Source organism: Sinocyclocheilus rhinocerous, unplaced genomic scaffold (genome assembly GCF_001515625.1).
Source record: "Sinocyclocheilus rhinocerous isolate Xijiao unplaced genomic scaffold, SAMN03320098_v1.1 scaffold1904, whole genome shotgun sequence".
Classification (NCBI taxonomy): domain Eukaryota; kingdom Metazoa; phylum Chordata; class Actinopteri; order Cypriniformes; family Cyprinidae; genus Sinocyclocheilus; species Sinocyclocheilus rhinocerous.
This window is the reverse complement of record NW_015623687.1, coordinates 53,625-72,524: the sequence shown is the minus strand read 5'-3', so window position 1 is coordinate 72,524 and position 18,900 is coordinate 53,625. Positions and strand designations below refer to the sequence as shown.

General features: G+C 31.9%; 1 protein-coding gene across 3 annotated transcripts in view; it reads right to left on the bottom strand.

The window, feature by feature from the left end:
- LOC107730577 (protein APCDD1) overlaps positions 1–18,174 on the bottom strand; it is a 19,515-nt gene extending 1,341 nt beyond the window's left edge. For all 3 annotated transcript variants that reach the window (XR_001638707.1, XM_016541573.1, XM_016541469.1), the window contains exons 1-4: positions 17,904–18,174; positions 7,277–7,436; positions 5,861–6,344; positions 672–993 (exon numbers count right to left, since the gene is read on the bottom strand). Coding sequence is in view for 2 of the 3 variants with exons in the window: in XM_016541573.1 (XP_016397059.1) it covers positions 672–993; positions 5,861–6,344; positions 7,277–7,436; positions 17,904–17,988 (1,051 nt within the window). In the remaining variant the exon portion in view is untranslated. The remainder of the gene's footprint in view (positions 1–671; positions 994–5,860; positions 6,345–7,276; positions 7,437–17,903) is intronic.
- Positions 18,175–18,900: the final 726 nt, after the last annotated feature.

Genomic DNA, 18,900 nt, shown 5'->3' with positions numbered 1-18,900 from the left:
GTGTGTGTGCGTGTGTGTGTGTAAATTTTTTTTTTTTGAGTGAGAATTGTGTATATCACAATGCAAGCAACTAAAAATGTATACTCTTAAAACCTTAATGGTTCGAAACATAGGCTTTATATATATATATAAACAAATATTTATGAAAATCTATAAATAAATATCTATGTTTCAGACTGTTAAGATTTTAGAATTATTTTGTTTAGAACCATTACGATTTAAGATTTTAAAAATTTGTATTGTATTTTTTTTTTAGAACCATTGAGATTTTTTTGCATTGTGATGCACACAAATTTTATACATAATAATAATAAATATCTCTGTTTCAGACCGTAAAGATTTTAGATTTTTTATGATTAGAACCATTTCGATTTAATATTTTTATGCATGTATTTATTGATTTTTTTGCATTGTGATATACACATTTTTTAAACATTTTTTAGAGAAACATAAATAATTAAATATATCTATAAATAAATATCTATGTTTTGGTGGTAAAATGTAGATTTCTTTTATGTTTAGAACCATAATGATTGTTTTTTTTTCATTTATTTATTTTTTGCATCGTGATATAGATTTGTTTTTAATACCTAATATAATAAAAATAAATAAACCATAATAAAAAACCCAAGGCGTGTGTTTGCAAGCTGTTAAACGAGTTGAACTCTGACCTCTGAACTCAAACTCAGTGCCGCCCATGACGCGTGTGGAGCGCAGGCCGCGGCTGTAGCGTCCGCGGGCGAACAGGCTGAAGGTGGGGTGTCTGCAGGCCGGGTCAGAGTAGTGATAGTAGTGACCCTCCCAGGTGTGGTTGCTGTCGTGGAAGATGAAGTGTCGCGTGAGGAACAGGACCTCGGGCCGGACCTCGCAGCGGCGGGAAGCCCACTGGCCCCTCAGGGTCACCGTCAGCTCGGGCCGCGGCGGGAGAACCGGCGGATGAAGCTCGTCAGAGCGAGAGATGATTCGACAGACCACGCAGCTGAGATCCTGATTCTGAGGACAGACAGTAACACTCGTGATAATGAGCTTCAGTAAGCACAAGCGCATCGCATGAGAATCAGCTTCAGTGACACTCCTGTCTGTCATCTGTGACATTCATTCACACGCATGGTTGCATAAACTGTTTAGACTAGACTTAAAAAGTTCATCTAATTAATTTTTTTCTTCAAGACTGGTCATCACTTTTTTAATTAATTTATGAAAAGGTATTTATTTGTATTGGCTGATTACTCCTTGGCAACTGTTAGTCAAACTGGTTCTTAACAGTCGACTGCATCTAATGCATGCTTGTATTTGAATCTAATGGTCCATTTGTTTATTTTTCAATCTAATAGCATATATTGGGATTTTTTTGTTGTTTTATGTTTGGAAGATATTGAATTGAAATGCAATGAAATATACAAATAACATGTTTTATGGTACTGTATTATATTTACTGTTTATGGACTTCATCTCCAAAAAAGGTAAAAGAAAAAGGTAAAAAAAACAAAATATATATATTTATAATATTTATATATATATTTATTTAAATATATGCATGTGTTTTAGCAGCATCTATTTTGAGGTGAAAGCAGACGAATCAGAGACAGGTCAAAGTCAAGTATATGATACATTTAAATGATACATTCAAACCAGAAATGATACATTCAAACCAGAAATGATACATTCAAAGTGTAACTTTTATATTCAAACTGATAATGATACGTTCAAACTGTAAGAACTCTAAATGATACATTTAAACTGTAAAAATGTTAAATGATACATTCAAAGTGTAAATTATTTATTTAAACCATAAATGATACATTCAAGTTGTAAATCATATATTCAAACTGTAAAAACAATAATACAAAAACTATAAATGACATATTCAGTGTTAAATATATTAGCTGCAAAACATGTTTAAAATATAGTAACTGTAAAAGATCTAAACTATAAAAATAGACAAAACTGTAAATTATATATTCAAAAAATCTACATCATATATTCAGTATAAATTAAATATTCAAATTGTCAAACAATAAATGATACATTCAAACTTCAAAAACTTTAAATTATATATTCAAACTGTAAAATTTTTTATATATTTATCTATTTTTATTTCAATTGATTGTATTTATTTAAATTTTAAGAAAAACGTAAACGATACATTCTCAACTGAGTTTGCTCACATATTTTTGTACAGTATACTTTATATTCATAATTAAAAGCACATCAATACTGTAAAAAGTGAAATGTTACTATGACGTACATGACGCCTTTTTGGCTATATTTACATTTTTACGAGCGAAGCTGGTTTGTGTCACAAAAGCAAGCAGTTAAACAAAGCAGCGTGTCCTCTCGTAAAAGAGCTGTTGCTTCTCTGTTTAAAGCTTCTTTTACAAAAGCATTACATTTGAATGATGTCCACTAATTCTGTTTGTTGACATTAACATACTAGTAATTGGTACTCAATTTCACACACTTTTACCATCTGATTTCATGACCAAGAGTTTTATTCCATGCAGCTTAAAAAACTAAAAAGCCAGAAAATGCAAAGGAAAGGCTCATGTGTGAATTCTGTGAATATCGCATAGATGCGTGAGTTTACTGAATCTCACACAAAAACTGATCAATCGCCTGGAATAATGATGATTTTTTAATGTTTTTGATAGTCTCATCTGCTCACCAAAGCAGCATTTATGTGATCAAACATACAGTTCAAAAGAACAGCATTTATTTGAAATCAAATTTTTTTTGTCATTTTATAGATGTCTTTACTGTCACTTTTGATCAATTTAATGCATCGTTGATGAATAAAAGTATTAATTTCTTACCTCAAACTCTTGAATGGTAATGTATGACAGTTATTGTCATACAAAAATATTGTGCAGCACAACTGTGTTCAACATTGATAATAATCAGAAATGTTTCTTGAGCAGCAAATCAGCATATTAGAATGATTTCTGAAGATCGTGTGACACTGAAGACTGCAGTAATGATGCTGAAAATACAGCTGCGCATCACAGAAATAAATTACAGTTTAACAGATATTCACATAGAAAACAGCTGTTATAGATTCTAATATTTTTAAACAATTTTTACTGTATTTTTTTTAATTTTTTTATTTTTTTGAAATAATAACATTACAAATGTTGGATGACAGCATAAATACCAAGAAAAAGAAAAAAGAACAAAACACACAAAGGACACAAGTACAGTAAGTAATTAATACTTCAGGGTAACTTAAAAGAAACATACAAATAAACCCCGGCAGCAAATTACCACACAGAATAATGCATTACCAATTTAAAACAATTCTTTTAAAGCTTGGGCTATACTACTCCAATAAGTGACAGTTTGTATTCTAGCCCCATTACATTTTTACTGTGTTTTTGATTAAATAAACGCAGCCCTGGTGAGCAGAAGAGACTTCTTTCAAAAACATTAAAAATCCGGTCTGAACGTAATCATCTGGATGTGTTTAGCAGCCGTAAATCATTAGAAGAGTTTAGTTCAAGGCGATTAGCAGCATGTAAACTAGATCTCCAGAAGCAGAACTTTATGTTTACAGTAGTTCTGTCTGTGAAGCACTAGTTTACACACATTTCTGTGTAATGACTTTTCCACACTGCTCTATAATCAATATTAATATCATCCACTGTTTCAGATAGAGCTGCTTCTAAACGACAGAAGAACAAAACCATCTGTTATTTTGTGCATCATTCAGACGCTCTCTTCATCTTTCTAGACTTGTTTTGCTCTGTTCTTCGGCTCTGACTCTTACTGAGAGAAAACCCGAGACTGATCCTGATATGTGACCCTGGAGCTTAAAACCAGTCATAAGTGTGTATAAATAATATTTCCATTGATGTATGGTTTGTTAGGATAGGACAATATTTGAAAATCTGGAATCTGAGGGTGCAAAAAAATCTAAATATTGAGAAAATCATCTTTAAAGTTGTTCAAATGAAGTTCTTAGCAATGCATATTACTAATCAAAAATTAAGTTTTGATATATTTACGGTAGGAGATTTACAAAATATCTTCATGGAACATGATCTTTACTTAATATCCTAATGATTTTTGGCATAAAAGAGAAATGTATAATTTTGACCCATACAATGTATTGTTGGCTATTGCTACAAATATACCCCAGCGACTTAACACTGCTTTTGTGCTGCAGGGACACATATTTACTCAAAGCCGAGTGCTGTGTGCTGTGACAGTATTTCATCCAGAATGAGCTTTGCTTGGTGTCAGATGAGAGCGAGGCCGGCCGTCTTCTCTTTTATCTTTATTATTGTTATTGCGAGTCTCGCTGTAAAGCTTTGCCAAATGAAGGAGCATTCGAGCAGAAAGCTAAACATTTCACCTCACATCCCGAGGAGAGGAGAGAAAGCCTCGGTCCGTCTGAGACGTAAACACAGACACGCAGCACTTAAAGCACAGCTCATTCACAACAGCTCATACATCTCAGCACTCGAGAAAACAAACCCACTCAGATCTCCATGAGCTCCAGCAGAGAGAACACGTATTAGCTTTAGTGTACACGACTCGACTAGATCCACTAGTGGAAGGAGGACATCAACACATCTGATGTTTTTGTGAATTGATTTTAAAAAAGACTTACATTTTGATGTAAAAACAAAAAAACAAACAAACAAAAAAAAACACAGGACTGTGCTATATACTTTATTTTCTTTTAAGGATGTTTACAAATTCACTTGTTAAGAGGCAGGGTTATTGTCAACTAAAACTAAAACCATAAAAAAAATGTTTCTGTTGTACATAAACATTAACTGAAATAAAATATAAAAGAACTTATTAAACTTAATAAACTATTTTTTTTTTTTTTTAGCTAGCTGCCTAGGCAATATTTCTCATTTTTTTAGTTTAAGTACTAAAATAGCTCAAATGAATAAAAATAAAACTAATAAATAAAAATTCATGAATAAATAAACATATATACTATTTGAAAAAAAAATATTTATATTTTATAAAATAATAAATACAAATAATATTAAATATTTTATGCACTATTAAATACTACTACTACTACTAATATAATAAATAATACATATTAAATGTTTAATATAATACTAAATAATATTGACTTAATATTTTTGTCAAATAATAAACAATAATAATATTAAATATTTTATGCACTATTAAATAAAACTAATATTAAATTTAATCAAAAAATATAAAAATAATAATAATTGATATGATAACAAATACTACTAATATAAAATAATACACAATGATATTAAATAATAAAAATAATAATATAATTACATAACAACAATAAAATAATATAATAATACATTTAAATACATAATAATAATAAGACTACATATTTTATTTAATAATTAATACTAATAGTAAATATTGTTTATACAAGAATAAATAATACTAATATTAAATAATATTTATAAAAAAATGCAAAAACCTTAAAGAAAGGTTCCAAAAGTGGGTTTGTGTAACAATGCCATAGAAGAACCATTTCTGATTCCCCAATAATTTTTTCTTAGTGTTATGAGCATTTTAATAATCTACCTTCTTCTATGGATGTGAAAGGTTCTTCGTGTTATATCAGCTATGCTGCTCTCAAGAGCTCAGAAATCTGCATCTGCCTTTCAAAAACCCATATCACTTAAAAAAGTCTTAATGCTGGCTAATTACATATACTTCAATTCCAGATTTTCAAATAGTTGTATCTCGACCAAATATTGTCCTATCCTAACAAACCATACATCAATGGAAAGCTTATTTATAAATAATGCATAAATCTCAATTTCAAAAAATTGACCCTTGTGACTGGTTTTGGGTCACATACGGTTTCAGACAAGGCTCAGGAAATCAAAGCATGTGATGCTGTCACCTGTGTGTTCTGCAGCGCGGGCTGGTAGCTGGAGGGTCTGTAGAGCATCCTCTGCGCCGCTTCGGTGTGAATGTCTCCCAGGTAAAGCTCCTCCAGCAGCTGATCCAGACTGTGATGCAGATACTGCTTCTCCAGCCGCAGCAGCTGCAGCTCGTGCATGGAGACGTTCAGTGCGCAGACGCAGCCGCAGCCGCTCCACAGCTCATAGCTGATGTTGGGCTGCCAAGAAGCGCAGCCGAGCTCTCGGGCCGCAGACGCTGAGTGACACACCAGACGCATGCTGTGGATCTGATAGTCGGCCTCGGTGCCGCCTCGGACGATCCAGGACGGCTGGCGCAGACGCAGACGGCCCCGCACCTGCACACTGTAGCTCGGCGTGGAGCAGTGGTTGTCTGCGTAGTAGAACTGAAGCGCCTTAAACGTGTTGTTGTGGAAGAAACGGTACGAGCGAGTGAGGAACTCCGGACCGGGACGCACCTCACAGCTGCCAGATAAAACACACGGATTTATTACTGCAGCTGTCCTCAAAACACAAATCAGTCATCATTAACTCATCAGATATCAAGGAAAAATATTAAAAGATTAAATAGGATTTATAAAGCGGAGAGTTCCGGTGCTTGATTCTGATTGGCTGAGCCGCGTTCAAAGCTGTTGTAAATGACTCTACAAAGTAACACAACTTTGTTTACATTTGTCTGTTGCTCGGCAACCACTTTGTTTCAACCACAACTGTTTCTGAGGAACTACATTGTTTGGTGGAAGAATACTGTTTTTATTAATATCATTACACTTTATTTGCTCTGTTTTATTTTGTGAAACCTTACTACGTATATGGAATAACCGTTTTATAAAAGAACTAAGCCCCGTGAAGCAGTGGTTTACAGGGAATTTATAACAGCTAAGGGGGTTTTAGGCATGACGTGATGTTATAAATTCACTGTAAACCACGGCTTCACGGGGATTATTGCTGTATTATAAAACAATAAAAAAGGATCATTTTAAATAATAGTTTATAAAATAAAAAAAATTGCATAACTTATTTTCAGAGATGTACAGTAGTGAAGTATGTTTACATTACTCAAGTATATTTAAAAAGTATCTGTAGTTTATCAGTTTTTCTCTTTGGAAAACTTTTACTTCCAAAGCATAATGTTGTACTTTTTACTGCACTACATTTCATAAATAAAAGTTGTTGTTTTTTTATCTTTAATACTTATGAACATTAAAAATTGTAGTACTTTCTTGTACTCAAGTAAATATTTGAATTACTTTTACTTGAGTAAAAGTAAGAAAGTACTATATTTCTAATGTAATTAAGTATTAAATGATATTTAACATGAAATGTGAAATGTGAAGTAAAAGTTTTCTAAAGTAAAAAAAACACTAACACACACACACACACACACAAACACACACCTGGTGGAGACCCAGTGCCCCTGGATGTTGGGTGGCATCTGGACGGTGACGCGGGCCCTGTTCTGCAGGTGTTTGAGCAGGTGCACACACTGTATGTCTTTGGACGGCCAGACGAGACTCTTCTCTAGAGCCAGACGAGGAGACGAGGCCCTCACACAACCTGACCAGATCAGATCAGACAGCAAACACAGCGTTAACATCTGCTCATTCGGCTCATTACTCTACACAGTGCTGCTGGGAAGGTTACTTTGGAAATGTAACAGTTTAAAGATTACAAGTTACCCTGTCTAAAATGTGACAAGTAGTTTAACTATTTCAATTACTTTATTAAAGTAATGTAACTGATTACATTTGATTACTTTTCTAAATTTCTAATGTTTTCAACTGTTAATCATTTTCAAACATGTAAAGCAGGCCGGGCTAACCTTAAAGTATGTGCTCAACACTGATTACTGTCAGACTTTCAGAATCCTTTATCACTAGAATTAAGATTATAATAATTGAATTTTAAAGCACAGCTGCCACAAAATCAGACTTATACTTTGAGATCATTCTGAGGTTAAATACTGATTTAAATTCATCTCAAGATATAGTTTAATAGCTATGATACAGGATGACTGGAAACACTGGCATCTAACAATGCCTTGGAAAAAACAGCTCATCTTAAAAAATAAAACATATGCATAAACCCATATATAGGAAATAAAACAGTTATCAAATAAGCATGTGTACTAAACTCCTGGTGTCTCATATTTTAGAGCAGTCACTGCAATTTATGAAAGAAATCAATTAAATCTGTATGTGTGTGTGTGTGTGTGTGTGTGTGTGTGTGTGTGTGTGTGAAAATCAGATGTAACCCCATTTGTAATCGTTAACATTTTCATACATAACTGTAATTTAATTACACAGTGCAGAAGAAGACATCTCAACACACTTTTTTTTGTCTAGAGTAATTTGTGCTTATTAGTATAGTTGAACTGGATCATCGAGTACATTGGTTAATAGAATGGGATTAAATACATAAAGGATATTTGTGTTGTTTAACATTTAATTATTGCAGGTTTGCGACATATTCTGAGTTGCATTACTTTTATTCATTTTGAGGAATACTGAATATGTGTTTTGTTTTGTTTTTGTGAGTGAGATGAATTAATGCATATTCATATTTATTTTAGAACTACAGTAACATCTTCTGATTTCTGTCACCATGGCAACACCAGAGCTGTCACTCAATAAATTGGAAAAAAAAAGTAACTTGCATTACTTATTTGAAAAAGTAACTCCGATATTCTCTTGTAAATTAAAAAGTAATGCGTTTTACTAGTTACTTGGAAAAAGTAATCTGATTACATAACTCGCGTTACTTGTAATGCATTACCCCCAGCACTGGTTACATGTAACTAGTTACTTCCCAACACTGACTGTACACACATGTAAATCCCTGTTCCTTCCAAATCCATAATCTATCAATAATATCCCAGCAACCAACCACTCAGAAAATCAGCAACACCTTAACAACAAACTTAATGAAGCTGTGTTTCCCGCCAGCTAAATTTCACACATAGAAACACAAATCTGGCTCTAAACTGTGATTGTATTATGTATTGCTGTATGTGATTGTGTTAGTCTATATAGAGTGATAGTCAATGTACTGTAAAAACAGCAGATGAACACAAAACAGCAGAACATCAAGTTAAAGCTGAACTGTGCTCGTATGTTTTCTAGTCTGTTTACTTTAGCTTCTCAGGTAATATCAATGGTCTGACCTTTCACAAGACACAAGACTTAACTGACCTTCAAACTAATAATTGCCCAACTGTCTTTTCAGTTCATGTTCGCACTGAAACTGAATTTACGAAGGGTTCATACACAAATTATCCAGAAACACACACACATGAATGTCAAAAGATCTGCACGTAAACACCGTATTGATACTTGGTTTTAAAGATTTCTACACAATGTTTAGATCACATGATCACAATTCAATGATAGAAATGATACGCTCTTAAAAATAAAGGTGCTTCACAGTGATGCCATAGAAGAACCTTTTTTGTCTAAATGCTTCCATAAAGAACCTTTAACCTTTCTGTTTCACAAAAGGTGTTTTTTTGTGGTGAAAGAAGGTTCTTCAGATTATAAAAAGCTAAGAAAGAGATGTTCTTTGACTGAATGCTTCAAAAATGTCTCTTCTATGGCATCGCTGTGAAGCACCTTTATTTTTAAGAGTGTAGAATTAAGTGCAGAATGAAGCAGACACTCGTATCAGATGAACATTAGAGGATAGAAAGCGCTTTAATGAATGTGGGAACGAGCCGCTGCTGGACTGAGATCAGCTATTATAATTCATTTTCAGATTTCATATAATGACACTTGGAGCAAATGAAGCTGATGGCTGGATAACAGCAAACACATTTCTGGCCGGCGATCAGGAGCTGCATGAGGCCACCAGATGAAAGCAGAAAAACCTCTGCATTACTGCCACACAAACTCCAGCAAATACATTCACAGAGCAGCAAACTTCATTTGTGAGAAGAACAGAGAGCGAGCCAAAATAACTGCAGAAAAGCATTTCAAACAAACAAAGCTGAAATGATGATTTGTCAGAATATCCACCATCTACCTTCACTCTCACAGATAATAATATAATATAATGTTATTGAAGCTTCGGTTCTGGCAAGGAATTCAAAAATGAAAAGGTATAATTGCTTAGTACTTATAAGCTTTTATATTCTTATAAGAGTTCATATCTTGCCATTTTTTTTGTTTCCACCAAAAAAATAAAAAAATGAAAAAGGTAATTGTGATTTTTTTAATTTCACAATTCTAAGCTTATATATCAAAATTCTTTTTTCTTGCAGTTCTCAAAAATTCTCAGAATTGCAAGAAGAAGAAAAAGGCTGATGTGAGAAAAAAAAGTCACATTCTTTTATCCCATGGCAGAAACAAACTTCCATGTAATATAAAAATAATATAATTATTTATAATTAAAATCCTGTTTATTATTTTATAAATAATATTGATAAAATAATAAATAATCTTAATTTCAGTGATCAGTTCTTAAAAAAAAACATTTATTTCTCAGTATGAAGAACATTTAAAAATCCAAAGAATCTTTTTCCACTTTAAAGACTCTTTAGCAGTTCCACGGATGCCAATGAAAAGCCTTTATTTGTACGAGTGTTTGGCTGCGTTTATCTTTACGGATCATAACACAACACTGTGTTCTCCAGCTGGAAACATTAGTAACGCTCCAGTGCTTCACTCATATCAGAGTAGAGCTGCACGATTCTGGATACACTGAGAATCACGTCTCTAATAGAGATCATGATTGCCCCACGATTCTGAACTAAACAAAATAATGTGTGACAAAATATTATTGCTGCAGTCTATTTAAGAGTGTTTAATTAATTTGAATGAATTATTAAACATTTTAATATATATGTATTTATAATATAATATATTTACAGTTCAATTCATGAAAGAATTCACCATTTTCTCACAACTATAAACACAATCTCAAAACTACACACCAACTTGTGCAAACTTCAGGTGAAATGTGTCTTTGAACTGAAAAAAATTGTGCCTAATAAATCAGTTGTAGTGTCACCAATCGAGAAAAACTGTAATACACCAATTTTTTAATATTAAAAGTATAAAAAAGTGGTTTGAATGAATGATTCAATGACTCAGTCAAAAATACTTCACTTGTTTCATTACTGGATGAATCAGCGTATTTGAACAAATCTCTTGAATGAATGATTCAATGACTCACTCATAAATACTTCACTTGTTTCATTACTGGATGAATCAGCGTATTTGAACAAATCTCTTGAATGAATGATTCAATGACTCACTCATAAATACTTCACTTGTTTCATTACTGGATGAATCAGCGTATTTGAACAAATCTCTTGAATGAATGATTCAATGACTCACTCATAAATACTTCACTTGTTTCATTACTGGATGAATCAGCGTATTTGAACAAATCTCTTGAATGAATGATTCAATGACTCACTCATAAATACTTCACTTGTTTCATTACTGGATGAATCAGCGTATTTGAACAAATCTCTTGAATGAATGATTCAATTGCCAATACATTTTTTAACAGTCACAATGTAATGGACATGAACGTTAGTAAGCGGGATTTGCTCTATTTTGATCGCTACCATAGACACCAGTTTTTATATCTGAACTATAAATTTTCATCCCAGTATTTGTGATAACATGAATGACAAATGTATGTATATATGTATTCCATCTTTATTTGACCCTCTAACTCTAGCACTCTCTACTCTAATTCTATTCTTTAAAAAAAACTAATACTAGCTTTTCTAATCTTTTTGTATTCTATCTATTTGTTTTCTTTTTATTTATTATATAATATAAAAAAAAACCTTGCTACATGTATTGTGTTAAGCTAAGAGAGACTTGTTATAGCACTTGTGTATTATTGCTCTTTTGTTGATTTTGATTGCTTCTTTTGTCCTCATTTGTATGTCGCTTTGGATAAAAGCATCTGCTAAATGACTAAATGTGCCATTTAAACCGCTTTATCTGTTCTGTGAATTATTCTCTACCAACTAAACAAATAAATGGCATATACACTACCGTTTCTTGAAAGAAATGAATACATTTATTCATCAAGGATGCATTAAATTGATCAAAAGTGAGAGTAAAGACATTTATAATGTTACAAAAGATTTCAAATAAATGCTATTCTTTTGAACTTTCTGTTCATCTGTGAATCCTGAAATATAAAATGTATCAGTTTCCACAAAAATATGAACGGTTTTCAACATTGATAATAATCAGAAATGTTTTTTGAGCAGCAAATGATTTCTAAAGATCATGTGACACTGAAGACTGGAGTAATGATGCTGAAAATACAGCTTTGATCACAGAAATAAATTACAGTTTAACACATATTCACATAGAAAACAGCTGTTTTAAATTATAATAATATGTCACAATTTTACTGTTTTTACTGTATTTTTGATCAAATAAATGCAGCTTTGGTGAGCAGAAGAGTCTTCTTTCAAAATCATCAAACTCCACACTTTTAAATTAATGCATTTTGTTTGTTCCTGAAGTCTTCTGAATTCTAATGCATCACTAAAACTATTTTTGTTTTTCATATTTTTCAGTGGGATCAATGAACTGACTTTTTTCTCACACTAATTCATGAGTATTTCGATGCTTCTGTCGTTAATGCTGAAGCCAAACGTCGAGTGCGTTTGGTTCCCAGTGCTGCTTTTCTACTGTATCTCAATGGAGAACATTTCCAGCTGGACGAAGTCCATGGGTGAGCTAACAGACAAACACTCCATCTCAAAGCGCTTTACCACACGCTTCAACTGCCCTCTCGTTAATTCTGATTATATATACAAGTTTATGAGCTTCTAGATGTTTTAATGGAGGCATGATTCAAAGGAGGATATGGTTTGATGTGGATAATAATAGACTGGAACATGAGATTACAGCACATGCATTTAGAGGAGGATAATAGTCTCCGATCTGGGCTGCGTTTCCCAAAAACATTGTAAGCTTAAGTACATCATAGACCCATTGAAACCAATGGAGCTACGATCAGTTTAGGCTTATGATGCTTTTGGGAAACGCAGCCCTGGACCTTCAGCTAAATGATTATTTTCTCTCAAGTAGTTTGGTGCATAAGATCCTTACTTTTCTACATTAATTATTTACTTTTCCCAGATTTTATATAATTTTAGCCAATTTACAGACACTATGTAGTTAAAAAGACACTGCTGTTACATAACATTACATATAACATAACATAACATAACATAATAGGGGTGCGCCGATCCGATATTCAGGATCGGTATCGGCTCTGATACTGGCATTTTCTGCTGGATCGGGGTATTGGTCAGACGAGACCGATCCAAATCCGTGTTTTTGTTAAGCCCCACGAAAGGCACAAAAACATTATAAAGCACCATAAAGTTTCCGTGCACTATATTTCAAGTGTTCTGAGACCGTTCCATAGTTTAATGTGAGGTACAGATGAGTATTTAAGTCATTAAATTCAAGTTCACGTAAACTCTTCTCTCCGCTGCGGCTGTCAGTCATCCTCCATTCAGCATTCAAACTGCATGTCACGTTCGGTTACGACAGTCAAGACGACGAAACTCCCTCAAGGATGATACAATGTTTCTATTATTATACTTGATCTGCAGATAAACATCAACGGTTTTGCATAAAATGATTTTTATCTTGCTGCAGTTTATTGCTAATTCTAAATCATGTTACTTTCTACCGGGTGTTAGAGATCACAACACTTGCGTACAGAGCACTATGAATTGTTCTTCACGCGCACTGTAACTGAAATTTAAAACTGTCAAAAGAAAATGCTCAATAAACTATCGCACAGATATAATACACTGCGCATAATGTCTCTTCCCTTTGTGTTTTGAACTTTTCTATGCGGAGCGCTGCGAGGATGAACATAAGCATAAGCGCTTTGTGCCGCTCTGTATTGGAGCCTTTCATGTTATAATACTTTTGCGCAATGAAAGATTGTTAATATCCTTTCTTGTTCTGTCTTATCTATCATATGTTGCTGTCTCATTACTGTGCTATAGATGTAAAATAAATGTATTTAATTTATTGCATATATTTATATATAATTATATTTACTTGTTTTTCATGAATGTATATTACAATACAAAGAGCAATGTGTAACATTTTACCAGATTACACCTATTTACTTTTATTTTTTCTCCCACTTAATGTTTTTTTCTCTAAATGTTTAGATTTTATAAAATCATTGTGAACTCATCATTTTTGTAGTGTAGCTTTTGCTGCTGAATAGTATTTTTCTCATAGATTATGATTATATATTTTTTAATTTGCTATTTTTCTTTATAATGAAGTTGTCTATATATAGTAGATTGTGTGTAATACACAAAAGAGTGATGATCAGGTCAACACACACTGAGGTATATAAATTAAATTAAAAAAACTGTGCTGATATCGGATCGTTATCGGTATTTTCCGATACTCAGAACTTTTGGTATCGGATCAGGATCAGTTCTGAAAAAATGGTATAACATAACATAACATAACATAACATAACATAACACAACGCAACACAACATAACATATAACATAACATATGACATAACATAACATAACATAAAATAACATAACAACATAACAAACAACATATAACATAACATAACAAACAAAACATAACATAATATATAACATAACATAACATAACATAAAATAACATAACAACATAACAAACAACATATAACATAACATAACAAACAAAACATAACATAATATATAACATAACATAACATAACATAAAATAACATAACAACATAACAAACAAAATATAACATAACATAACAAACATAACACAACATAACACAACATAACAAAATAACATATAATATAATATAACATAACAACATAACATAAACATAACATAACAACATATAACATAACAACATATAACATAACATAACATAACATAGCATAACAAACAAAACATAACATAACATAACAACATATAACATAACAACATATAACATAACATAACATAACATAGCATAACAAACAAAACAAAACATAACATAACATAACATAACATAACATAACATAACAACATAACAAACAAAATATAACATAACATAACGAACAAAACATAACATAACATAATATAATATAACATAACATAACATAACATAACATAACATAACAACATAACATAAAATAACATAACATATAACAACACATAACATAACACAACATAACATAACAAAACATAACAACATATTATAACATAACATAACAAACAAAATATAACATAACATAACAAAACAAACAAAACATAACAACATAACATAACATAATATAACATAACATATTATAACAACATTACATAACATAACATAACATATTATAACATAACATAACATTACATAACATAACAAACAAAATATAACATAACAACATAGCATAACAAACAAAACATAACATAACATAACATAACAAAACAAACAAAACATAACAACATAACATAACAACATAATATAACATAACATATTATAACGTAACATTACATAACATATTATAACATATTATAACATAACATAACATTACATAACATAACAAACAAAATATAACATAACATAACATAGCATAACAAACAAAACATAACATAACATAACAACATATAACATAACAACATATAACATAACATAACATAACATAACATAGCATAACAAACAAAACAAAACATAACATAACATAACATAACATAACAACATATAACATATAACATAACATAACATAACATAACATAACATAACATACATAAAAACGGACTGTTTTAAACTGTGTAATTATGTCATCTTAAAGGGGCCATATCACAGTTTTTTTTTTTTTTACATTTATTATTTATTTTTTCCCAGATAATGTTTTTTAGCCAATTTACAGACAATATGCAGATTACATAAAGTGTAAAAATGACCTTGAAATTTAATTCAGGAGGCAAAAATAGGGACTTAATGAGAAATGTTTATTTCTGAGACTTGTCACTTTACATAAAATTACATATATAAAACTGAACTTAATTAACTATTTCAAACTGCGTAATTATGTCATCTTAAAGGGGTCATATCATATTTTTTTTGTACATTTTTGTTCCAGATAATGCTATATAATTTGAGTTAATTTACAGACATGTAGTTACAGTTTTTTAAAATTACACTAAAAGTGATACTCAAGTCCCACTTAGTGAAGCCATTCACTCATATACCTAACCTTTAGACCAAGTTTGCAAAACTAAATAAACAAAAATTTGATTCAAGAGGGCAAATTGTGACACTTAATAAGAAATGTTTGTTTTTGACACTGTTGTTACACTTGTTGCAACTGTTTCAAAATTAACTTTTAACTGTCTCAAACAGGGACATTATGTCATCTTAAAGGTATCACACTCTTGTTTACATTTATTTATTTTTTTAGATAATGTTTTAAAATTTTTTTTTTCCAATTTACATACATAAAATGTCTAGATAAAGCATATATTTATGGTATAAAAATGACCCTGAAAATCAATTCAGCAGACAAATATTGACACTTATTAATGTGTAATTAAATTTAATTTCTGTAGTTACATAACATAAAACTATATACATAAAGCTGAACTTAATTAACTGTTTCAAACTCATCTTAAAGGGGTCCTTTTTTTAATTTATTATGTCTTTTTTTTTACAGATAATGTTATAAACCTTTAGGCGATTTTCTGTGCCAACATCTTATGTCAATTTCTGCTGCTGTTTAAGAACACTATCTATCCTATTTCCTCCAAATTGTCTTATTTCAGGATGAACCAAGTTTTTGATAGATGTAAATGTTGACCGTCACATGTGGATGTTCATCATTTGTACTAATTTGTAAGTCACTTTGGATAAAAGCATCTGCTAAATCAATAAATGCAAAGTAAAAATGAATCGTTTCTGCAGTTTAGTTTAATTAAAGGGACAGTTCATCCAAAAATGTTAATCTCATCATCATCATGTCATTCAAACCTGGACGACTTTCTTCTGGGGAACACGAAACAAGATATTTTGAAGATCTTTGGGGTCTAAATGACATTGGACCCCAATGACTTTCATTATATGGACACGAAAAGACATTTTTCAAAATATGATGGTGAAAAGGTGATATTTGTGAGTGAACTGTCCCTTTAAGAGATTCTGCTCATTCTCTGTATGTGATCAAGTGTGGTTCTGGTCGAGCTTAGAGAACATTCACTATATCTTTTTATGTTATTATATTCCTACATTCTCTGTTCTTCTGTTCATCCACAGGCTTAGAAAATAACCAGAAGTGACAAAAATGCACCTTAGATTTACAATTTTAGGGCAAAGCGGTGAGTTCTTCTGTTTTTATAGCTGTTATGCAACATGTCATGTATTTCATAACATTCTTTTCTAGACTTTATTGCCTCTAGAGACTAATATGAAGCACAGAAATGACCTTGAAAATCAATTCCAGGAGGCAAATATTTCAACTTTATAAGAAATGTTCATTTCTGACATTAAGAGTTCATCAATTAATGTCCATAAAACTAAACTTAATTAATTTTCTACAGAATCTACAGAAGTGTTTTGACAGACTTTGTTGATTTTCACAACAGATCAAACTCTATTACAGTTTTTAACGTTTTATGAAACTATTTTGATTTAACACTTTCCATTAGCATAAAGTCTGATCTATTCTAATTTCATCTTTAATTTGATAAAATGTTCAAATGCTGCTGAATTGAGATGAAAACCTGTTTTTCAAGGTAAAGCAAAGTGCACTTTCTAGCCAATGCATTTTGAATAAGTTAAAGCAACAACTACAACTTGTTTAAAGTTAAAGTTGTAACTAATATAAATGTTTTTAACCTTTATTCTTTGGCAATAGATTTGAAAATGACTTTAGTTTTATTAAAAATGTTGACTGACAGACTGCACAACGACATTTTTGTTGGTATTTTTACTTCTTAATGACGATATTTATATTCTATTCGCAGATTCATAGTATTTTCACATTCTTATTAAATCTCTAACCCTAAACAAAGATGAAATGAAACACTCACCAAACAGCATCAGCAGCAGCAGCAGCAGCAGCAGCAGACACACAGCCATTATTCCCAAAGAATGCAAGCGATTTTTCTTCAGCATCTTCCTTTCTCCGATTAATCACACATGAAGTTTCTCTTTTATCCAGATCTTTAAGATTGTAGTCCGACGACATCCATTGGCACTGGAGAAACATCTGAAACAGTCGTGCTTCAGCAGCAGATTCATATAAGAGCAGGAGTTACTGCTCCCACAGGAGACCATGCAGCAATCCACGGAAAACCATTAGATGTTAGAAGAACCCAGCGCCGAGCCTGACTGGAGAAATATGAGACAGAGAGAGAGAGAGAGAGAGAGAGAGAGAGAAGAGGGAGGGTCGAAGAGGTTTGGAGTCAGAGCTGGTTTTCATTAGGAATCTCAAACCCATACCACATCAAACAGATCCTGATCTCAGAACAGTTAAACTTCCTGCTGTTCAAACCTGCAAATATGTTTTTGTCGAGGACATTTACTTTTTCTTGTGTAATTAGGCCTATAAGTAGCACACACATATGTATCCATGTATGCATTTAATGTTTGACTTCATAACAAATGGTAACTTGCTCTCAAACCACTTTCCTCTTCATTATCATGTTGCTAGCATGATTAGCATTCTATTAGCATTTTGCTAGCATGATTAACAAGTAACTAGCATGTTGCTAGCATGATTAGCATGCTACTAGCATTTTGCTAGCATGATTAACAAGTAACTAGCATGTTGTTAGCATGATTAGCAAGTAACTAGCATGCTGTTAGCATTACTAGCAAGTGACTAGCATGTCGTTAACATGATTAGCAAGTTACTAGCATGTTTCTAGCCTGATTAGCATGTTACTAGCATGTTGCTAGCATGATTAGCATGCTACTAACATGTTATCATGATTATCAAATGACTAGCATGTTTCTAGCATGATTAGCAAGTGACTATCATGTTGCTAGCATGATTAGCAAGTAACTAGCATGTTGCTAGCATGA